Genomic DNA, 25,517 nt, shown 5'->3' on the forward strand with positions numbered 1-25,517 from the left:
ATAAGCAGTTCTTAAAATATCTGGTTTTTTTGCTCACTGTCTATTGACTCATCAAAAATGAGAGTCTTGCACATATTTGATCTTTTTGAAGTCTCCAAAGAGAACTTTGTTGGGTCTGCTGTTTTTTTCTTACTTTAAGTCTCCAAATCTTTTTATTTACTATCAAACAGTTAATATCTGCATGATTCAGGTAAATCACAGTATTTTTCGTAACTACCCAGTGTCAGAAATAATGCTATTTTTTACAGAAGAGAACATTTAAAAAAACTTACTTTATATTCTTCAAAATAAACCTTGTCATCAGTATCCTTGAAGGGCTTAATCCCCATTCTAACATTTTGTTTACCTTAAACATGATTCAAGAAATTGTTGCCAAAATAATTGCAGTGATTTATCTATTTTCTATTCCAGTTGTTGATACTGTTTTAAACTCTTTATAGTGACTACATCATTAGATAATTTGTGTAACCTAATATTATAATTGTATTTCTTGATTTTCACAAATACTGTTTTTGATTCTTTCTTTGGCATTTTAGAAATTCTCATGTTGGTGATGGAATATGCAGCAATGAATTACTATCAGTATGATTACCTGGAAAAAGATATTGATACTTCTCTGCGTGTATTATAGAAATGCTGCTAATCTGGCTGGAATGACTGTAAACTTCTGAACAAGCTTCACGTTCAACACTAAAGGCATTGGATACACCATGGTTAATCTTCCATTTATTTTTGTGTTTTTTTATATTGTTCAAATGCTATTTGTAGTAGGTTTTATTATAATAAATGAAAGATTTATTAAATGATAATTTTATAATTTTTTTTACTTCAAAATTAGAAAATATGGAGATGTATATCAAATCCCATTGGGCATAATAAGTTTTAACAAAATCACTTGATACCTTGAATCAAGCGAACTTCCTAATCTTTGTTAATATTCTGACTCATTATGGGAGATGGCAGTATCAGCAAGTGGGTTGAAGACACGATGGTGTCGACGGTACAGACCGTTTTTCATCGTAGTTGGAATTATCCTAGTTGTTCAAGGATTTCTGGCATACAGTTTTTACACCATCTTTGGAGTGGTGGAAGATGGTTTAGAATGGAGAAGAAAATTGGATAGAAGTAAAGAAAATGTTCAGGTATTTATAAACTATTTTTGGAAAGCAGTAGTTGTGTTAAAAATTACATTGTATTTAAGTAAAAGTAAAATCAGTTTTTTAACATGCCGGCATGTTCTTAACACTTTTTGTGTGATTAGCAATCAAACTAAAATGTAAAAAAATAATGTTATTTTTGTTGACAGAAAAAATAAAATTAGCTGTATTATTATCATTTGTTTTTACAAATGTAATGTAAAGAATCTTAGTGATTTTTGTACAGTTTTTGTGCTGTTTATAATTCTCTGTTTGGAGTTATAAAGTTATATATCTTATGAGATGATTTATTGCCTCCTGTTAATTTAGTTATTTGTTGGTCAGATAAATTCATATGAATACGAAGCATAGGATATATTTGGCCTTTTTATGTTTTTAACTGTTTTATATGATTTTGTACCTGAGGAGTTGCTGAAACCTTTTTTTTTTTATTGGTAAAGTGCAGGGGTAGAAATATTCTAAATTTTCAGCAGGATACATGTCCTGCTGGACAGTGAAACTTGCCAGACATTGGAAATTTTAGCAGGACACCTCAAAATTGTCACCGGAAATTACCGAAAACAAGAAATCAAGTAGAGACAATTATTATATAAAACAAAATCATTTTATTTCTGGTACTGAAACATTATTTCAAAGCAAGTGGCAACAAGCCTTGTATCCAGTAAAAAGGACACATCAATCAAACTGGTAGATTTAGGCATCCAACACTAAGACATCAGTTGATGTGGACTCAGTATCTCTATTGTGTCTACGTGTGTGAGTTCCATTTGGACTTGCAAATCGTCTGGTTTTTTTACTGTCCTTCCACCAGGATTCTACAGACTTGCACAGTAATTCTATGCTTGCAAGATCACAGGTCTTATTCTTAGCTAATTTTATTGTCATCAAGTCATTAAGAGAATCATTTATTAGTTTTGACTGCCAGTCATCCTTAATAACTGCCATCTGGGAAAATCCAAGTTCTGGTTCAGCAGATGACACGGAAATCACCTGCATGAGGCATACCAAGGCCAACACTGTTGATCCAGGGAAAGGTTTACTGTCCTCAATAGTAATTTGACTTAACATGGGGGCCCACAATCCATTTGCACTACTAGCCAGGGACTCATCTGATTTGGCAAGTCTTGTGGCTTTGAGCAATGTCTCGTGTGAGTCAGCTTGGCAAATATCAGCTGCAATGTTGAAACTCTGAGCTTCTAGCAGAGCACCAAAGTGGTCCAATAGTGTCTGGAGTTCATTATGGCCATAAGATGACAATGCTTCCTTGCTTTATGGCCAGTTGCTTGGTTAAAAAATTTGAAAGGCACCAATAAAATCCTTATCAAATTCTTCAAATCTCTCATTCAGATATGTGACAATTTTACCTATGAAGATGGCAGTTTCTTTAGCCACAGATTGAGCAACTGTCTCTTTTGTGGCACAATTTGAGTCTCTGGCCCTTGTCTGACCACTAATAGCAGTCACCTTTCCTCTATGTAACCACTTGCCAGTTTGTTCACATGTTGTGAGCTCTTTAACAATTTTCTGGGATCTCTCACTATGATTCAGATTGCCCAGCTTTTCTTTGTTCACAGTAGCAGAATTGTCTTGCATTTTGAGACGAAGAGATGTTGAAACAGGCAGAACTGCCAAGAGTATGTCCATGTACAGGATGAATTTAAGGCTTGTCAAATTATTGTATAATCTTGCAGCTTTCTGTCCACGTTCCCCTTTGACATGCAGCTTTACTTGATACAAATGCTCTGCTGAAGCTGGCCAGTTATGAGACTCTGACTCCAGAGCACACTCTTTGTAGGCCACCCATCATGTTCCTGTCCCTTTTGTTGGCTTGATCAGCTTCTTTGAGGTCAGTCCAGTTCTGTGGCAAATTGTCATAAAACTTCCATAGGTTTTTAAAAAAGGTTTGGATACTATCAAGGTAAGGGATGTCCTTGATAGTCTTCTTAATTGCAAGTTCCAATCTGTCACTAACACAGTGGATCCCTATCAAATAAGGTTTTTGCAACTTCAGTTTGTTGACAAGTCCTTTATTTGTGCCAAAATTGACAGCTGCCCCATCAGCTGTCAGGCATACAATTGATTCAAGCCAGTCAGGAAACTTGCCATATATGGACAATGCTGCAAGTACAAAAAATTTGTACCCAATATTAGTTACTTTCTATAAAGCAAAATGTAAATTTGTACTTTAGAAAATTCAATTGCTCCATTATCTATTATGCTAGTTGTGCTAGGTTAAGCTCCAATTCTGTCAGTGGTAAATATATGGTTCTTCTTGGTTTAAATCAACTGAAAAATGCTCAAGTTTTCACTGATGTATATTAATAATGGAATGACTAGGTAAACCTGAATTAAAACACAAATGTACATGAAATATTGTCCATTTTAATTTTTATTAATTAGGAATTCAGGATAAATCCAGAAAATTCTCATCCCAGGTAATTAAGAAACCTTTGCCTGAACCAAGTGCCTGTAGCAAATGTTCAGAATCAGCCTTCTCAACTGGCTGCAGACACAGGAAGTGGGTTACTGGGTAACAGTTATTGTCCAAGTATCTTGCATAGACTATCTCCTGCTCAATGTTGACAGTTTCTGTTGAGCCGTCAGTCATAATTCCAAAGAATAATGAGGTGTGCAGACGAGAATTGACATTAATTCTAATTTTTTCTGCAATATACTTTGTAAAGATAACTGCTTGTTTGTCATTGGCATAATGTTCTGTTAAGTTCATACCAAAGTTGTGCCCCTGCAGCAACAGAAGCTCTTGAAAATTGCTGAATGGTTTGGCATTCAAAGCCATATAAAGGGCAGTCCTGAACAGCACAAGCAAATGATCTTTCTCAGTCTGGTTAAGTTTGCTCAGTTCTTTCATCATGGGAGTTAAATCAGGTGTTTCTTTTGCTGTTTTCATGCTCCTTAACAGCACTTGCTCTCAGGTTGGAAGATCCTGTTATGAAGGTGTTCTTCTGCCTTCCACTACTTTGGTCATATTCCTGACAAATTGAGCAAAACATCAGTCCGGTAGCATTATTATACTCCAGCCATGGTTGGCCTCTATTCCATTCATCCTGGATATGATGAATAGGCTTAGCACCAGTACTAGCAGTAACAGTTTTTGCTTTAACACGTGGGCTTGGGTCAACAAGCTTCGGTTGTTTCACTTGGGGTTCCATAGTATTGTCTTCTGATTCATTAGTCTTGCTTGTGAAGCCAAACTGAAATAGATCGTGAGACTTTCCCGTTTTTTTACTCTCAGACGCCATGGTCAGATTGTTTTGAATGCTTGGCTATCCAGGACGGCACGGATAAGGCAACCTAAAAAGTGCATTTTGTGAGCATTCATGACCGTTTTTTAAAATTTGCTTTTTTTTTGTCTTAAATTAAATCTTAAATTTTGCAAGTTATTTTCCACTCATTATAGAATACACTTTTAAGCAAAATCTTTGGGCTGTGCATACACAGCTTTTGCCTCGCTTGTTTTTGAGGGAACAATGTATTTGTGTCCAATATGTTAGGAATATGACCACCAGTCACGATGTCCGGTGATAGATGGGAATGTGCCAGTCAAACTTGATTTTTTAACAGACATGTCCGGCTTTAAATAGAAAATTTCGAACCCTGAAGTGCATAAACCTAATTAACCCTCACTTTAGAGAAGATAATTTTTTCTACTTTGTACTTTAAGTAGTATATCTAAAAATAAAATATAACCTGCATAACCCAAAAAAGGCAGGTTTATATACTGAATAATAAAAATGATTGCATAACCAATGTTTTAATTCAAGCTCAAATTTTACAAGTGTTATGTTTACAGTTTTAAAGAAATTCATTGTGTTAGAAAATAAGTATGAAATCCAGTTAAGATTACTAATGTAGTTTACAAGACACTGGTACACTAGTAGTACAAAGCTAAAACAGTTGCACTTTGTAAAGGCTGGTTTTAGACTATTGGATACACTAAAATGAACCACATGGGCATTACATAATTGCAACTTCTGTGACACTACTATTATCTAGACATGGGTGAAATGTCAGTAAAACAAACAAAAAATGTGAAATGTTACAAGAATTAATATATTTAAAATTAACCTTTATGATTTCCTGTTACAACTTGTAGTGATTTTACAATGAAAAAGTACAATTAATATATTTAAAATTAACATTTATGATTTCCTGTTACAACTTGTAGTGATTTTACAATGAAAAAGTATAATTAATACATTTAAAATTAACATTTATGATTTCCTGTTACAACTTGTAGTGATTTTACAATGAAAAAAGTATAATTAATATATTTAAAATTAACATTTATGATTTCCTGTTGCAACTGGTAGTGATTTTACAATGAAAAAAATATAATTAATATATTTAAAATTAACATTTATGATTTCCTGTTGCAACTTGTAGTGATTTTACAATGAAAAAGTATAATTAATACATTTAAAATTAACATTTATGATTTCCTGTTACAACTTGTAGTGATTTTACAATGAAAAAAGTATAATTAATATATTTAAAATTAACATTTATGATTTCCTGTTGCAACTGGTAGTGATTTTACAATGAAAAAAGTATAATTAATATATTTAAAATTAACATTTATGATTTCCTGTTGCAACTGGTAGTGATTGTACAATGAAAAAAGTATAATTAATATATTTAAAATTAACATTTATGATTTCCTGCTACAACTGGTAGTGATTTTACAATGAAAAAAGTATAATTTGAATTTATTTCCTATTTTTGATGTTGGATGCACAGTTGGTCATATCTATTAACCCCATATAGAGTTAAGGTAGAGAAAATAACAGATAAAATATAAAGTTTCTCTTAAAACTTTTTGTTATTTAGAAGGTTTATAACCATTATACAAATGAAACTTGACAATTTTCAGGTAAAGAAAAGTATTTTTAATCTTAGATTCAAAATATTTTGCATGTTGGATATTTAAAATTCTGAAAGAAAATAATTCCCAAGAAATTATTAATTAAAAAATTTTAATATTTAGTTTAAAAAACACTCAATAGTTTGTGTATGGAAGCCTTGTAAAGTTTACTTATAATATGCAAAAGTTTGTAAAAATTATATACTTTATCAAAAATAATTGCATAAACACTTATGGATAATTTGATGGTTATTGGCTGGGTGGTAGTCATATAGTTAATCTTTAATTTTAATGTTTTTGGAAATTATTTGTAATATTAAGTTGTTTTAATCAATAAATTAAACATGATTGATTTCACTAATGGTTAGTTACTGTTATGCTCTGTTCAGCTAATTAAAGTATTTTTACATTTTTGATGTTGAATTATAATACTGTGTTAGTACAGATTTTTTTATTTATTCATGATGGCCCTTTAAATTTTAAATTCACTGGGTGTGATAGTGATGTTCATATTACAATGTCTGTTTTTGACAGAGTGGTATGTCCATGGACTCACACTGCTAGAAACTGGGTTTTTTAATACTCATAGTGGGCAGAGCACAGATAACCCATTTTGTATCTTTGTGCTTAATTCCAAACACTCACTCACTTACTGTTTTTAACAGCTTAGTAGGAAAAAAAAACACAAAGGGAAGACCTAACAATTAAAAAAGTTATTTGTATTTTTCTTGTTCTGCAGTCCTAATAAAATTTGATTTTGTAGAACTTGACATCAACTAAATGATGTAAACCAAAAATTATTTCATTTTTAAAGCTGACTGATCAACAGACCAAGCAGCAATCTCATTCACAACAGTTTGATGACTATGTAATAGATGATGAAGATGCACCCAGTAACATCTGGGATAAGCCAGTCAAAGACAGCAGTAACCGGCATGATGGCCTTAAAGCAGCAGAGCAAGGGAAACTTCAAAGTAAAGTTGTTGTTCCTAATGCAGAGAATTTATTATTTATGAAAAGTAAAGCTGATGGACTAGAGTCAAATAACTTAATAGTGTCTAAAGAACCTAGTGGTGTAATAAACACCCCAGGAAAATTGAAAAGAATGTGAACGAGTCAGTGAAATTGGACCTCAGTGAACTTAATTTCAAGCCTTGGTGTGAAATACTATCTCAAGATGCCATATCAGCTATCAATCGTGCTAGAACTCAAGAATGTAAAGAAGAAATATCTAATGTCACGTGCCTTATCAAAGCAGGAAAGATGTACCCTACACAACTACCAAGATACTGTCCAGTTGATGGTATTTGAATGTTCATAACCATCTGTTAAAAGTTTTTATAAGTTAGGCTTGTTTTCATTAGTAATTTAACAAAATGCATATCTACTGTACAGCATATAATCATTGTAACAAAATTTGTAAAATAGATGTGTTTTATTTAGTTCTAGAAAAATTGCTGTAAATGAGTATAGGAGATAAGGCATTTTAAAGTGCACAGGAGTAAAATTTGAGATAAGGTATTTTTGTATAACGTTTCCTCTTTTTGATTGAAACATTTAATTCATGAAAAGCTGAAGATGAAAGATACAAGTAAGAGATTTTTTTTGTAAGGTTTGAAAACTAATTTAGGACTTTTGATAAAACAGACTGTGGTCATGAAGGATTTAGTAAAAGAAACTTTATTTCTGGATGTTATATGCAAACCAGAAGATATTTTTTTTAAAACAGTGTCACAGATTTTTAAAATAAGTGTGAACTCTTATAACAATCAAATGTATTATTTTGTCAAACTGCAGAATTCCCTGATGCATGCATGTGTGTGATATAAGCACATAGTCACTTGTCTTGGTATTCACTGGTGTGAAATAACAGAGAAACTTAGATATTCCATTAAATTACTTAGATTTACAAAGTTACTATTAAATATATGCAATTAGTAATGATGCACACTCTTTACTAAAGTATTTTTTATTGGAAATGGATTTTAACAGTTATGATTACCAGACAACAATCTATATGGTATTATTTCTGAAAATACAAAGATATACTACATGTGTGCATAGAAATATGCCAAGTTAATAACATATATTAAATCAGAGCTATTATCTTAGAAACTTTGAGGAATATTCTGTGTTAAAGTTAATTTTAATGAATTATCTGGACCACAGGTAATGCCCTCATGAAAAGTTAATGTTAATTTCAGTTAGAAGTGAAGACAACTTTGGTCCCAGAAAAAATAAATAAAACTATCGTTAATGTTTTGTTTTAATCATTCCCATTTTCTTTTGAAAATGATGACACTGCTTGATTGAAGAAATTTTTTGTTTTTATTCAGATCAGCTAATATGCAATCTAGTTTTAATAATCAGTCTGCAAGTTGGAGAGACATGTTTGGTGGGTTGCTTCCCAAAAAATACTTTTTAGTCTTCTCTTTTTCTTGAATTTTGAGTAAAGGTTTGAATTCCCTGCAATGTGTGGAATCTAACTGCCTACCATTCTGGCTGAATTCATACCAGTTTCCAGGCTATGGGGAGTTATAGCCATGCCTTGGAACAACATCCCACATCAAACACACTACTGGTAGTTCATATGTGCCATGCAATATCTTGTATCTGACTGTATAAAGCCATTTTCTAACAGTTTTCTCAAATGTTTCAAAGAAGCATACTTTGTGCTGTATGGTTGCGAACTGAACTACCTACCTAAACACGAGCACTTCCATTATTTCGTGCAATAGCAACACAGTCTGGTAGCCTTTCTAAAGTGTGCATCTTTGTAAACAAATACTTTTTGGGGTGGAATTCTGGTAAAGAATGATTTATTGAGGTGAACAGATTAGACATTTTATCAGTATACTTGTTTCTTTGATTTTAACCTGAATACTGGAAAATGAGATAGCTCTTGGTAACTCATCTAACACTCCAGACTGGGTGTGAAGTGTTTACTTATGTTTTCCAAAACTGTATGATATAAAAACAATAACTATTGACAGTAAACTTTTACTTTATAAAATTTAAAAATATGCAAAATGTTATGCATATCTCACATACATTTAATTTAATTGAAAAATTACAGAATAAAGTATGTGGCTACATACCCTTACTACTTTCTCATTCATCTTGGGTTCATGACATATGTGTTTCAGTATTTGAAAGTGTCCAGATATGTCTGTTATTTCAATGTTCATTTAATCTAGAATGTCTGCTTGTAATTGATACGAGTTGTTTTCTAATATTTTTAACAGAAACTGATCTGAAAAGCTGGGTATTCTAGAACTGTTTTATAAACGTAAAAAACTAGAAGTAAAACCAAAGTTACATTTGATAATTTCTGATTTGGGAATTTTATAATTTTTTTTCCCTTGTATAGTTTCATTTCGTGCCTGACAGTTATTTGTTATTTGTACAGAATGAACATGGATGGTTTTTAGCTTTTATGTTTTTATACATGCATGTTATTTTACTATTTATTCAAATATTTTTATTTTATTTCTTTAATTTTTTTTTCTCAAAGCACTCTTTTGTTTTTATATATTTTTGTTCTCAGGTGGAAAAAAATCAAAGTATCTTGGTTGTTTTAAGGACGCTAAAGAAAAACGTATTCTTTCAAGAACACTCACCAAACTTCTCCATAACACTCCTACACTGTGTATACAGAAGTGCTTTCAAACAGGTTTACAATTTGCAGGGGTACAATATGGTTTAGAGTGTTTTTGTGGAAATGAACCACCTCCTGAAAACTTGAAAATTGATGAATCTCAGTGTGACATGGCATGTCCAAAAAATACAACACTTACATGTGGAGGATATTTAACAATGAATGTATATAGCACTGGTCTGCCAAGTGAGGTTTCTGCTAATTTATATTGTAGGAGATTTAGGCCTTCAGTTTTATGACAACTTAAATTTAGCATTTAAGGTTATTCAAATATAATTATTCCAATAATATTGTAATCATTCATTTATTTTATTATAAATGTAATTAATATTTATTTTTTAACTAAAAATATTAATTATTAAATTTTACTCCTGAGATGCTTTCTGATTTTGTGAATAAACAGCACTGACTTATTAGATTTAAACCAACAATTGTACAATCCCAGTCATTGTTTTATAGGCTTGTGACCTTATAACAAAAACATTGTTACTTATCACTGTGGTTATAGCTTATGGTATTGAATTATTATATTTTGTTCAGGTTGGTTAGATCTAGTTAGCAGAATTTCTATTCTACAGATAAATTACTAAGCCAAGGTTTTTATTAATTATACAGTTTTTAATAAGAATTAATTGAAAGTTTTGATCAGGACCATTAACTCTAGCAACAGTGTAGTTTTAATTGAATAATAAATTAACATACAGTTTTGGCAGTTGGAGAATGAAAGAATCCCATTTCATTTGAATAAAAGCCATAGCTAATTACTGGTGAATCATAATGTATGTAAAGTAAGACACCTGCAAATTATTATATACATGAAGTGAAAAGTTGAGCATTTATTACATACTTTTATAATTAATTAGGTAAGTAAATGGCTCTTATTTCATGCCATTGTTATTTGTGTTTTATAAAATTAAGTACATTTTAAATCTTTGCATTTAGAGATACCAAAAAATGAAGCATTGCCAGCAGTAGATACACAGAAACAGGACCCTGTCACTATTGTCTTCCTGCTCACAGTAAATGGTCGAGCTGTCCGTCAAGTCCATCGCCTTATCAAAGCCTTGTACCATAAACGGCATTATTTTTATATTCATGTAGATTCTGTAAGTTGATTTGTATATCGTGATATGACTTTTCAACAGCATGTGTTTAAAGTTAATGAGACTGAGAGAGAAAAAAAATGTTTGCAAGCCAAGTTGTGTATGTAGAATTTTGTTAACCATTTTTATGATTTGTGATGTTGATAATCTATTTTTATTGATGTCTGCTAGTAAATATAGCAGTTTAATATAGCTCTAACAGTTACACTTCAGTTGACATGTGTTTCAAATCAAAATATTTAACTTTGCTGAATTTGATATTTAATTAAGATACAAAAGCAGAAACAATGTAATTAAATATTCCAAAATAAACTTATCTGCTGACAATATAGCTATTCTTCAACATTGGCTTTGCTTATTTAACATTTGTCTTGCATGCTTCAGTCTCTTATACCCCACTTTAATGCCCATGGGAATATTTAATTTGCAAATTTCTCCGCCTTCTATCTTGGTTCTGTATATATAGGCGCCTTACTTAGGTAATGTAATCACTTTTCTCAAAGTGTTGGTTATGGTTTTTTTTGACAAAGTATTACATGTTGTTTTTTTATGGATTGTGATTTTTGTGCCACCTTGTGGATTTCAGTATAATTGTAAGCTACAAAAAAAAATCAACAGAAATAGAATTTGGACATGATATTTGAGGTTATGAATTCCCGTATGGCTGTTGTTAGCAAGGGGACTAAACAAATCTTCACTACTCTTCCTTTGTTATCTGGATCTCTCTATTAACAGATGGGGCTGTCTGTGTCTTTATCTGCTGGGAGATGAAGAAATTTATTTGGTCTTGAGTGTTTTTTTCCTAGAGCTTCTGAAGTTACCTTTTTTATTGATCTTGGAGAGAATTTGGATTCAGTTTTCTGACATCTTTCTTTACAAAGTACACTTCTCACAAGTCCAGTTTGAATTATGTTCCTTTTCTTCAATTAGTCATTTGGATTTGTGAGATTTTTGGCCTTTTTCTTTGAGGGTCCCTTTTTAGTTTGCTCCTTCCTTGTGGACTTTTTCAGGGTCCATTACATATTGTTTTTACTGGATACTACTTTGAAGCAAGTGTTTTCCAACAGATGTTTTTTTTCAATCCAGTTAGAAACCAGCAGTTAATTTGATTATTCTTACTACTGGTTGTAGTATGCTCTGTAAGAAAAGCTAAAGAGGATTGACTAAGTTGGGGTCAGTTTCTTTTAAAAAGTTAGGAAACTTGGTTTACCTGTTCCATTGTTTCTATAGCTCTGTTCCTCACATTCTACTAGTGGAAGTCTTTACCACATCAGCTCCTCCACTTTCTCAGTGTATTATTCTTGCTATATTATCAGTTGACAGTGAGTATGTCTTGAGTTATCTTCCTAAACTGAAAATGTATTTTTAATAATATTTGCCTCCCTACTTAAGAGCTGGTGTAAATCTAAAAAACAACAAAAAAAATTACATTAAGTAAAGTTCTTGTATGCAGTATCAAGATAAGAGGGCACATTGACAAGGGTGGAAAAATTTGCAAATTTGTCAAGAGCATTTAATAGAAGATAAAAGATTGGAGCATGCAAGACCAATACTTATATAAACAAAGCTGATGTTGAAGAATAGCCATGTTGTCAATGGGGGTAAGTATTATTGGAAATATATTTTCAGTTTAGGAAAATGTTAACTTCTGGAACTATTTGATGGACAGTTTTAAAAAGTCAAGCACATATCTCCCATTTGTTATTAGGACAAAAACTAGTGGGGATTTTTTTTTTTTTTGGTATGGCAGAGTTAATACTGAATAGTTAACTGAAGTGAATTATCATGAGTTAAGTAGTGGCAGGATGTTTACAGAAATTGCATGTAGTGTAGCAGATTTACCCCATGTATAATGCCCTTAACCTTGAAGATAGTTTGTTTTTTTTCATGCTATTCATTTTGTAACATTTCCAAGAATGAGGTTGTAATATCAATTATGGTTGTAAGCTTTCTGTTGTAATTCTCTCATGGTTATCTATAAACAATGTGTTCAGTTCTTCAGCATTTAATATTAATATTTAATTTGTTTGAAATTTGTTGCTTTCAGTGATGTAAAAATATTGTTTACATTGATTGAATTTATGTGTATAATAAAATTATTTTTGGAAAGTGACAATTGATTTATCTTTCCTGGATAAAATGATAATGGAATTTTGAGTTCATTGAAATTCATGAACCCTGCTAAGCTGTTTGAAACTCAATAATATTGAGTTTATGGTTGAAAATACTGTAAACAGCAATGGTGCTCAACTGACGAAACTGTGCATTTTCTAAGTAAGAATGCGTTTGATTAACTGTATCAGCTGCTAGGTTAATTTTTAGTTTTCTCCTTAAGGGATAGTTTTTTCTGTTAAGAAATTATATTAATTTCATTGAGTTGTGTATTTAAATGATTCCTTGCAATTGTACTTGCATCACTTTTTTTCCCCCTTTTGTTATTTGGAATTTGTTTCACATTATTGCTGTTAGTTGTGAGTTTGATTGGAATGTATTTTGAGCTCTGAGTGTAGACAGATTTTTATGAATTCTGTAAAAGCATGGTAATCCTTTCATATAGCGATTCAGTTTAATTTGATGGTTCTAAATATGTTTTATGAACTTATAAAAGTTATTTTGCTTCATGATTTGTGGAAGTAGTCTATTACAAGGTAACTATCATTATTAGCATTCTATAGCTGGATTTACTGTAGAAATAGAAAGGAGATCACATGAATTTCTACACCTGTCTGGTAATATACAGAAGTTGTATGCATTTAGGTCACATGTTTCATATTTGTATTTATAGAATGGATGGTAAACACAGCCAGCAGCTGAAATATCACAGAAAAAAAGTAGCAGAAGCGAAAATCTTTTTACAGTTTGTTTACTTTTTGCCTTTTTATCTGAGGTACAGTATAATCTGGTAAAAGAGAACATGTGAAAAACAGAATTAATTTTTATCAGTGTGGAAAAACATGACAGAATGTAGCCTGAGTGCTAGATTTTTGCACAAGTTTATTTCAATAGTCATATATTCAAGAACTGTATAAACCACACTTACAGGAGACTTAACATTTTCCATTTCAAAAAGGGACGTTTAAGAAAGACAAGTTCTTTAGATATATTCAGCTGCTATGAGGTGTTTTTACTGATGTATGAAGTTTGTTAAATCTGTTGTATGTTATTGTACTTGGAATTAAAATTTAAACCAATTACAAGTTGAATATTTTTGTTTGTTTGTTTGTAATAAAACTTCCAATGAATTTGGCTATTACCTATTGTATAGCTTGTATAATAGTAAAACAAATTCCTGAAAATTATGACTTAGCTAATTCTTGGGGTAAGAGTAGGCTCATGAATTTGTACAATTTTTAGTTGCTTGTTATATGTGAAAGAAAAAATTATCTTGCATGCATTTAGTTCATGTCATAGTTATATTAGAATAGTTGGCTTTTGGCTATGTTGAATAGAATAAATTACACTCTGCAGTACTTTGTCATCATTGAAGAATTGACTAAGAGAGAAATTTGATGTGCTCTTCAAGTCTCATAAAAGGAAGATAAAAGGTTAATACATCTTAATTCGTTTTTGTTTTGCTGTTTTAGTTCTTTTTTTATGAATGTGCTATATGTAAACTGAATTTTCTATAGATTTGTCTTGCCTATTTTACACAGAAAACTCAGTCCAGGTGTTTAAAACATTTATAAAAGAAGGTATAAATATCTGTAACAGTGCTTTAATATACAGGGTGTGAACGCTTGTATTAAAATTATTATGAACATGCATATTAGCAAGCCACATGACAGTCATAGTAAAATAGTATATATTAGAACTACATTTTGACATTGTTTTACATTTCATTGGTAGTTTGATGCCAGTGAAAATAGATTGTCTTTAGGAATGTAACAGTTCATTTTCACATAAAATGTTCACATAAAGGTTGTTCAGAGATTTAGAATTTCCAAGATGAGGATATCTTTAATATTTAAAGAAAACAAAGGAGCAAGGATTGCCTTGGTGAACCAGAACTATCTAGAAAGGGACCTAAAACTACTAGTTTCCCAGCCATGATAAGCAGAGTAAAGTGTCTTTTAACAGATGAAAATCCACTAACATAAAGGCTAGTGATGAGATCTTGTCCATTTGTGCTGTCAGAAATGCACAACATAAGCAAAAGAGGCCTCCATTTGGAAAAGTGCCAGTAGTCATGTGGACAAGTTGCTTTCACAATGTAGGTTTTCAACTAGCATATACTTCAATCAACTGAAGAATAAATTAGTATTTGTGCTATTCCATAGGAAGATGCACTGGTAAATTCACCAGATGCTGTGCATTTAAATTTCTGCATGATCAGACTGTTGAAACTGGCACTAGCAAACCTTTGTCCCCATACATTAGATAGTTCATGGAAAGCCTCAAGGAAGACTGGTGTGCTATGGATGTGACAACTCTATGATAAAACCATTTACAATAGAAACTTTGCTTCATGGTTACTGTTATGGTGCATGGCTAAGTGTGGATTGTAACAGTGTAGTGAGACAACAGAATTCTTTCAGTGTAACATACTTCTGTATGTTTATCTAAATAGTTAGAACATGATCAAGCATGGAATGTAAAGGCATAGGTGAAGCAATGAAATTATTTTAATATAACATACTCAACTTATGTACATTTCTTCAAAAATTTTAAAAGCTGTTAATTTGATGACTACATCTCATAATCCTTTCATGCTTGGCTTTCCCTTGAACTGCATTTTGATCGGCTACTAATTATCTGAAGAATGAAAACCAGAACAGAAATCAAATTTATTTGTTTATTGAGGTTATATGTTGACCCCAACTTGATGAGTGAGTTTAAATTTATTACAGTTCTTCGTTATTCATGTTCTTTCTCACCAGGTTTAAAAAGTACAAAAGTTGGAAGAAGTTAGAATCAAAACTGAATAAAAGCTCTGGAAATAAAAGCACTATTAAGTAAAACAATATGCATTAGAAACAACAAGGACTTTATCGCATAGGCTTAAGATCTACTAAAATGATTCTCAAGTTTTATGCACTATGGGTTTGGTATAATTTTTGCATTTTATACAAATTTAGGAGGATAGAATTATTGCTGCAGTTTTTGGTATCATAATTTCGTAGATTTTGAGGTCGTCTATTAAAATAAAAGAATAATTTGTTCAAAAAGGTTTGTGCATACATTTGTATGTTTTACAGGATATTTTTTACTGAAGTGTAACTAAATTTGTGTGAAGTTGTTTTTGCAAGCTTATTGTGAGAAATGAAATGAATTACAGAAACTATAGCAGCAAATCACTCAAGTTTCATTTTTACAAGTTATTCTGAAGTACTGAAAAAAAACCTGTTTTATTTTATCTTTATATAAATTGTGATGTATGACTTCATATAGCAACAGGAGACTTTAATAAAGTTACTATACTGAATTAAGTTTGTGAATTTCAGGTAAAGTTTTAGTTAATGTAACATTAATTTTAGAAATTATATTGAAGTATTCCACAATCAAATAGATTGTGTAGTGGAAATACAAGTTATATATTAATGTATATTTAATTATATAATTTTATGTATTCCAGTTTCTATTTTTCATACAAAGAAAATATATTTGTACATCAAGCAAACATAAATTTGGATAATTATAATAAGAAAAGAGACAGTGTAATGATAATATTACTTTGGGGCGAATATAAAATACATATTTGAATTGTGGTTACCATTTATGATCCAGCGTCAAGATTATCTTTTCCGGGAACTTTTACCTCTGGAGAAGAAGTTTCGCAACATCCGTCTTTCTCGTCGGAGGCTTTCTACAATCTGGGGAGGAGCAAGTCTGCTTAAAATGCTTCTTCATTGTATTAGTGACTTGCTTGATTATCAGAAGTGGAAGTGGGATTATGTGTTAAATCTCAGTGAAAGTGATTTTCCCATAAAGTAAGTTTTTTAAGTGAAAACTGTTTTGAAAAGCTTTTGTGTCGTAATATTAAAAGAAACATATTTTCAGTTGTTCTGTCATATTTAATGTTGGTTTTGAAATAATTTTTCAAATTGTATCCATTTAAGTATTTGAATGTATTTTAAAAAAGATGAAAGTAGAAGTTGATCCAACAGCCAAGTGTATTGAATTTTATTTTCAGTCATAAACACTAAATAATTTTTTTTCACCAATGTAGAAAAAGGAAATGTAAATATAAAGCTTTCATTTTTTAAATACCTAAAATTTATATCTTTAAGCTTAAAGAAATCCTAATAAAGTCATTAATTTCTGGATTTGTACATGTAGAAAATAATACAATGTTTTAAAAATCTTATGTTTACTAGCATTTTGAATATTTATTTTTTGTGATTTTTCTTGGAAATGTGAAAATTACTTTTTTTAATCTTTTGAGTTCATTTATGATGTTTCTATTTCTGTAGTGCTGCTGCCTCATATACACAGAAACCAGTTTTATTAATTGTGCCCCAATAAAGATTTTCACTTTAAGAAATGCTACTTACCTCTCTTTACTACAAAGAACTATTACCTCATGAACACTGTCCTGTAAATTCCTGTGCATACCACAAACTTTGAACAAACCTCCCACCCCTACACTTGTCAACATGTGCCAGTCTTTTATCTTCCTTAGGCTATGGCCTGGTATGGCCAGGTGGTTAGAGAGCTCAACTCATAATATGAGTGTTGTGGGTTTGAGTCCCTGTCATACCAAATATGCTTGTCCTTTCAGCCATAGGGGTGTTATAAAGTGATGGTCAATTCCACTATTTGTTGGTAAAAGAGTAGCACAAGAGTTGGTGGTTATAGCTTTGTGCAAAATTCAAAACAAATCTTTAGGCTGCAGCTCTTCATCAATAGGAGGCTAACATATTCTTCAAGCACAGCAACCTTCATAAGCTTTAGCATGTGAACACATTTATTCTATCTTTGGCACTGATAGTTTTCAGAATTTTTTTTTTCTATAAAATTTACCAGAATTTGTGCACTTATAGTTGCATAACGAATCAAGGTGTAATCTTGCTTTACTTAATTAATTGAAACAGTATTACTAAATTGTTAAATTAACAATTAAAACTTTCATCTGAATTGTCTTCAGTTTGATTTTATTTTCATCAACCTTGTACCTTTGGGGACACATGTCTCTACGTATGTTTCACTTGTTTATTTTAAGGTTGTCATGAGACCTATGCATTGTTATCATACCTGACACACACTCTTTCTAACTGATAAAATAAAATATAAACAAAAGGCTACCAGAATATTAATTTTGTGGTTTAACTGGATTATGCATTTACTTTCACATTTTCAACTTCTCCTGAGATTTTAAACACTTCTTAACAAGAGCTGACCAATATTGCAGTGGTTATTGTAGACACTCTGATGGTCAGTGATATTTTGATCTCAGAGCAAGCATTTCTAATCTCTTGTTTCTGTTAATTAAGCTGAGTATTTTACCATCACTGTTCTCATTTCTGCTTTTGCTTCTCAGTACCTGTCTCTAACATGGTTTATTTATAGCCACTTTTGTCCTTCGCTGCATGTTTTTTTATTTTAATCCAGTAATTCTTTGCTGAATCTTGGGCTCCCTTGTTGCATGAGATTCTATCACCTGATTCTTTTTTTGTGTTTAAGGATCTTCCCATTTCTTTATCTCCATCTGCTTTTCTTCATCTCTTCTTTGACATCTTTGTTTATTTTCATGCTTCTTTATTTGGAAGCTTTTCATCATAACTATATCATTTTCACTCAGGCAACCTGCCCATATTTCTATTCTATTTGTTTTTGTGGTGTCTTTTATTAAGTTGCCTTACTTTGATATTTGTTTCCCTTACTCATCTCTCTGGGATCTGTCTCACTTGCATTGTTTCTTTTGTATGTGGTTTTTGGGGTAGCTTGGGTTTATGTTGCTCTTTTGCAGTCATTTCTTCTTGCTTTGGTTGCTTGATCTTAGGAAGAGGGACCCAATAAGGTTTCTCAGCATATGTGACCTTGTGAAGTTGATAACTTTTCTCTTCTTTTTTTTTTTTTTGTCATTATTGTTGTTATCCACTGTCTCCCTCCCCTTTTAGGACTGGCTGACCATCATATATCTTGGAGGAAATTTGTCTGATGCCACTTTGTGGGAGTTGTGCTATGCCACTTAGCCAATGTGGACTCCCTTCATTGTAGCATATTGAGTTCTGTGGGTAGATTCTCATGGATATTTTTTGTCCGTTTACTATCCACCTCATCTATGTCAAATGGCAAAAGACAATTCCTCAACTTTCTTGAGGAATTTTTTACTCCCATATTTTTTCTCATTACTAAAATGGGAGATTATCAGCTAAATATCAGTCTGTCCCACTTGACTCAACTCTGGCCTTTCCTTGGTTCTAATTCAACAGTTTCACTTTCTGATGGTTGATCTATTTGGGTTCTCAAACACTTTCTTCACATCTTAACTTATATGAACACTTTTCACATCTTTTGGTTTGTATGCAGTGGTCAAACACTTTGTTTTTGGTTCTTCCCTTTAAGTTTGCTATGACTTCTTTTTTTTTTTTGCAATGGATCAGATAGGATTGTTTTCAGAAACCACATTTTTCAGGCATTTTATTCTACAACTCTATAAATGTTTGCCCCCTATTTGCCTCTTCTAACATGGCTTTCTGTTTTGCAATTCCTTTCTCCTTTTAGAATCATTATTGGGGGTGGCTTGTTTGATTGTTTCAATTTCAACCCCCACCCTGCATTTCCATTAATTTTTTTATCAGGATCTCTCTTTTAACTCCTTGTTCCTCTTGAATGTGCCAGTAAATATTCCCTTCACCATCTTCTGGTCTGTCAGTGTAGGTATCTCCAGAGGTATATTTTATACCTGCTGTGGAAGATGAGGTGTCTTGATTCCTCCTGAACCTGTATGCCCCTTTTCTCCTTAGTTACCCAAATTTGAATCTTTTTGGAGACTTCAGGACTCGGAAGCCAGTCTTTAAGATCCTTCAACTTGAATATGTGGGTTTCTATACTATTGGTGAGTGTTGCACAGGTGATACATTTTTTAATGTATGTTTAATGCCAAACAATCATATGACCTCACCTTTCCACTGCTTTTGTTATGGTGAAGTGCAGGTTTGGACATCTGATCCATTTCCAACATCTGGTCTTCACTGGCAAAGATTTTTTTTTCTTTGTCCTTAGGTTTATGGCTGCTTTCAAGCTTATCTTCTGTATGCTCTTCTTATCATGCTTAGTTTATACACCTCTGTTATATTTTTAATTATGCAAATAGAGAAGCATTTGCTTGCAGGACTTCTGTTTCTCTGGTTTTTTTTTTGGTCTCAGGGCCACTACATACAGTTGTTGATCTATCATGTCTCAAAAGCTTGGTCGATGGTGATGAATTGACTATTTCACTTAGGCTTGAATCTATACCATAGAGTGAATGTTACATCCATTGATGTTCTCTCTGGATTTGTTCCCACTATTGGCAACCTATCATGGTTTTTCCACGTCCTCTTTGCTACTCACTTCCATTCATTTAGTACTTAATCTTAAACTCTACAATTCTTTTACCATCTTCTTTAAATACTACCTCAAAGGTTAAATGGTTTGAGGGGGATGATTCTATGTTTTTCCATTTATTTCTGTACAGTCATTCCAAACCAACTCATCTCCTCTGTTTTTATGATCAATATATATATATATATATTTCCTTATATTGCTCCTATTTAGGGCACTTGCCAATGTATTTTTCTTGCAAAGGGATTTCTCTCTGTTTTGTAGCTTGTCTGGTTGGGTTGTGCACTGCACATGGCTAGTTTTTTTTAAGGATGCTGACCATTTGTTATTTTTTGTATCTTCTCTCCTTAGTTTTGTTATCTTGCAACTTATTTTGTCTCCAGCCATTACAGGAGGAGATGTGGATGATTCAGATACATTAGTGTCTCATAAGTAACACTAAATGAATGTTAACCTACCTTGTGTTTCATCCTATTACAGTCACCATTTTTAGCTATTCATATTGTCTCTGAGTTGTTTATTTTTCTCCTCCTCTTTTTTTTAGAGGTATTGCAACCATCTTATTCAACACACACAAGGAGTGTGTAGATATGTGCTTACCATCACATCTGCCTTTGCCTTATGTTTATAGTTGTAATAATCCATTGCACTCTCTCTGGAGTGTGATCTAATGTCACATGATTTGCTTGATGACACTGGGCCATACAATTTTTGAATGCTCTTTGCTGTGAGTTGACCCTCCTTTCTTTCTAGTGGATTATGGAAGAACTCTTGCTTCCCTATTCCTAATCCTTGGGAAGTCAATATTGAGTATTCTTTATCAGGAAGTGGTACAAGACTGAATAGATGCACTATTTATTTGAGAAATATGGCTGTGGCATTATCTCATGATGTGGTTCAAGACACCTTGCTGCATTATGAATTACCCAGTAAGGAACAGTATGATTTATTGTTCTAGCCCCACTACACCTTCATGTTCAGTAGCCTGGACTCTTGAGCAATATATCATTATTTTCATATTAGAAACATGTTAGCACCATCTCTTGAATTTTAATGCTTATAGAAAGGACATTATTTTTGTAATTTATAAACTTTGGCTTTTCCTCAATCTGTAATGTGAAATTATAACGCTTTTGATGTACAGAGAGGTGAGTAATGTTTTTGAAATTAATATTTTTGTAACATAATGTCATACAGCTTATATAAATAGTGTTCTGACCACTGTTGTATTTATCACACCTCAGCCGTTTTGAAGAGCTTTAGATTGAGTGAAATGTCATTGGCAGTGGATATGACAAATGTAGTGTTGTTGAAACACTGTTATTATATACACTTCTAATTATTGAAAATCCCTGAAAGACTAAAGAAAGTAGTGTTTAACAGTGTAATAGTTCTAATACCAATATCTTATGACAAATATAATTGTAAACATTTTCTTCTCCAGAAAATGTATTTTGGATAGATACTCACCTCTCTACATCATCTACCACATTTTCACTACATCTGGTGCATTTAGTTTGCCTCATCAAGAATGAGGTTGTTCTGATGCAAGTGTGTATGGGACTTACTGCACATCTATAACATGCAGCTATCCCATAACTGGAGGGTTATAGTCTAATGATTACATCATATGTTGGTCAATATATGTTAACACATTTAGAGGTGGGATATTTATTTAAATCTTGTTGCAAGAACAGGAATTTATTTGGTAGCATGTACATGATAAAAGCTCCTTGTTGTGCAGAGAGGTGAGAATACATGTGAAATACATTTTTAGGTAAGGCAACTCAGTTGTCTACTTTTTCTTATTTCATTAGGTATCTTTATTTTCTCTTATTACTTAACTTCCTGAAGCTTTGGTAAGTTCTATTTCTATTGCATTGGAAAAAATAATAGTTACAGTTTTCTTAGTTATTGTACATTTTTGAACATTAGAAAGAAACAGAAAAAATTGTATGATCCTAATTGTTTTTGTGTTACATATATAGAAAAATGTATAACACAGTTGAAATTATTTCTTGTGTGTTGCAGATCTTTATCCCAATTGGAAGGTTTTCTAACTGCGAACAAGGGCAAGAATTTTGTCAAGTCCCATGGTCAAGGTACTAAAAGGTTAGATGGCTGTATGTGTGTGTGTGTATAGATATATACAGTGTTTTCTTTTGATAAAAAATGCTATTTGATTTTCACATTTTTGTCTACCCTTCCCCAACATCATTGTTTCATCTCTACTGCTAAAAGGAATTATTTCTCAATTAAAAAGATTTCTAACAATTTATAGCAATAGTAATTATTTCATGGATAATGTTCAATTATTCATATATAAATTAAAAAATAATGGCTGTAAAGATTGGCATGTGAAGAAATGTGTATACTGTTTTATAATAAATATGAAATTATATTAGGAAGTAAACTCTTCATTACCAAGGTTACCTTGTGAATAATGCAGAGGTCATTAGATATTCAAAGTCATACTTAGTTTATGAGTGATTAACTTTAAATTATTTAAGTATACAGGGCACAAAGGCCAACTGAGATAGCTGGGCTTGTCTCAGCTCACCTGGTTTACACTTGAATAAATTTTTAACAGAAATGGAGGAGGGTAGGGAATTAACCCTTAACTGTTTTTCATTAGTTGCTGGCTAGTTTGACATCTGTATCTTGTATCCCCAACAGTTAACTCCTTTGGGTGCTATGGCCACAGACATTGTCTGTTTTGAGTTTTAATGATGACAACAAGGACTGGTAATGGAAAAATTAATGTTGATTTTTTGAATCTCTTTGTGATACTTTTGGTTTACACAGATATATGTACATATATAATAGAAACTCAATGTTAAGGGCAACTTTCTGACTGCCCAAGTGCCCTCTCTAGGAAGGTGCTCTTAATGTCAGAAGTGAGCCATGTAAAAGCTAGATTTCATACTGATCTTACTAAATTCTTTATAATATGCTTGCAAATCAATTGGAAAAAGTATAATTTCTGTCTTTTACATGATCATGAATGATTTTGCTCTTATCACCAGCAGAAAGCAAGTCATTAGATATATCTACAAGTTTACCACTTCTGTGCATAAACTTGCTTGTTTTTGGCACTTGACAGCACCATCTCAGCTGAAACTTCTGTTGCTTTTCGTATGGTTACCTTTTTGGGCAAATGATGTTGCATGGTGATTGCATTTCTGGCTGCTACATTTGTAACACCTTGGACATTTTGTTACTTCGCAGTTGCAAGCTAACTTTGAATTCTACTATGTTTCCATCTTGACAAGACCAAATGCTCAATGATACTGGTTTAGTATCTCAACAGTTCCTCACATGTTTTACAGAAATATCTTGCAATGGCAAATATTCCATAGATAATGTGCTACAACAGTGCCATGACACTTGTTGTCTAAATTAGCATAAAAAATTACCAAAATCTACTGACAAAAATAAATTATTAATTATTTGAGTATTATCAAACTGTATATTAGATCAATGTACATCTCTAGATTCCTCATAAGGTAATGCATATCCTTGAAGGTTTTCAGAAATTTAGATTAAATACTAGATATGGTTTCTATAAAAAGCCCTACCAATTCTGCTGCCACTCAATCAGAGATTGCTTGTTAACTTGTTGATTACTGATGTTGTGGTATAGGGTACAGTCCACCTCTGGCAATTGAATGCAAATTTTTATACAGTATATGGCATGTATTTAAAGCAACTGCAGTCAAGGGGTTAAAACAGCTGTGCAATAAATACAGTGAAATGTAAAATGTCAGTTTATTTCTCAACGTGTAATTTTAATTTTTTAAAAATTAATCTTTAATATGGTTTTCAGATTTATTGCAAAACAGGGCTTAGATAAAACTTTTTATGAATGTGATACGCACATGTGGAGAATAGGAGAACGTACATTGCCTTGGGGTATACGAATAGATGGTGGAAGTGACTGGGTTGCCTTAAGTAGAGACTTTTCTTCTTATGTGGTAAAGGAAAACAATGAGCTTTTGGCTGGATTGAAGACTGTCTTCAGCTACACTCTTCTTCCTGCAGAAGTAAGTAATCTCTTGGATGTCAAACATTTCACTTATAAACTTAAGTTATAGGGATCAGTAATTAATCAGTTCCTGAGCTGAAAAGATTAATAATTTTAAGGAAGAGGGCAGAGTAAGTTATTTTGTGACTTTGCATAAGTAAAATTGAGTTATTCTTTTTATACTGAAATAAAGTGAATAAAAACTTATCAGTTTTGTTTTAAATATAAGTCACATCATAAGTTGTTGTTGTATGGTTGGAATTGAGTAGTATTTGTTAACAAGAAAAGGAGCATGCATACAATATTTACACAGGGAAGCGTACTGTACAGCAAATATTAATAGTGATAAAACCAATGATTAACATTCTACAATAATGTATTAAAACTATGACATGTTTCAACAATAACCTAGGACTGTCTTCAGTCAGATTCACAAAGATCATGTGTAAAATATTTATAAAATAACAATGTTTTCTAATTCTGTAAGGGTTTATGTAAGAATGATATGCAAAAAGTAAAAGGTTGGAGAACAAATTCAGTCAAATCTTATGTAATAACAAGATTGTCTTTATGATTTAAAGGCATTTCTCTTGCTTTTAAAATGTGTATAGGTTCTAAATATTGCTTTTGAATTTTTTGAAATTTAAACTGCTGTGAAATGAAACCTTTGTTCCATTTTATATTATGCCAAGATTCAAACTTGTGTGTAACTATGAAAATTTCCAAATTCCACCATATTAATATGACTTTTTTTTGATGTCAGAAAAACATGCATGTTTAATCAGTCTTGGTACAAAATGATAAAAATGCTATAACACGAGTGCTTTTGAAAGGTAGACAGTGGCAAGCTCAATCATTAAATTGCAACAGTTTGCCATTGAAAATGAAAAGTCAGTCTTTTGAAAGAGCTCAGGTTATTTAGTTTCTATCATTTTGCATCTGGTCATAATATTCTAATGAATGTGAGATTTAACCAATATATCTTTTATCTTTACTCCTTGATCTGGCAAACTGTTTCATGTGGGCATAAACAGTTCTTGTGTCAAACATTAGATTTTCTAATGAACACAGTAAGTCTCTGGTAAGTTTGGATACAACAGGAAATACTAGGAACTTGTTGTACTCTTACTAGAGTTAAGAGAAAGATGAGATTTAGGAAGGTAATATTTTTTATCATTTAACTTTAGCCTAGACATAATCTGTAATA

The 25,517-nt window shown here is 32.0% G+C and overlaps 1 protein-coding gene across 1 annotated transcript in view; it reads left to right on the plus strand.

The window, feature by feature from the left end:
• LOC143255212 (xylosyltransferase oxt-like) overlaps positions 1–25,517 on the plus strand; it is a 62,548-nt gene that overhangs the window by 4,529 nt on the left and 32,502 nt on the right. Inside the window, exons 2-10 of the mRNA XM_076510511.1 lie at positions 537–713; positions 957–1,142; positions 6,854–7,077; positions 7,131–7,342; positions 9,587–9,883; positions 10,640–10,803; positions 16,525–16,727; positions 22,318–22,398; positions 24,113–24,329. Coding sequence (XP_076366626.1) covers positions 711–713; positions 957–1,142; positions 6,854–7,077; positions 7,131–7,342; positions 9,587–9,883; positions 10,640–10,803; positions 16,525–16,727; positions 22,318–22,398; positions 24,113–24,329 — 1,587 coding nt within the window. The 5' untranslated portion in view covers positions 537–710. The remainder of the gene's footprint in view (positions 1–536; positions 714–956; positions 1,143–6,853; positions 7,078–7,130; positions 7,343–9,586; positions 9,884–10,639; positions 10,804–16,524; positions 16,728–22,317; positions 22,399–24,112; positions 24,330–25,517) is intronic.

Source organism: Tachypleus tridentatus, chromosome 7 (assembly GCF_004210375.1).
Source record: "Tachypleus tridentatus isolate NWPU-2018 chromosome 7, ASM421037v1, whole genome shotgun sequence".
Lineage (NCBI taxonomy): Eukaryota > Metazoa > Arthropoda > Merostomata > Xiphosura > Limulidae > Tachypleus > Tachypleus tridentatus.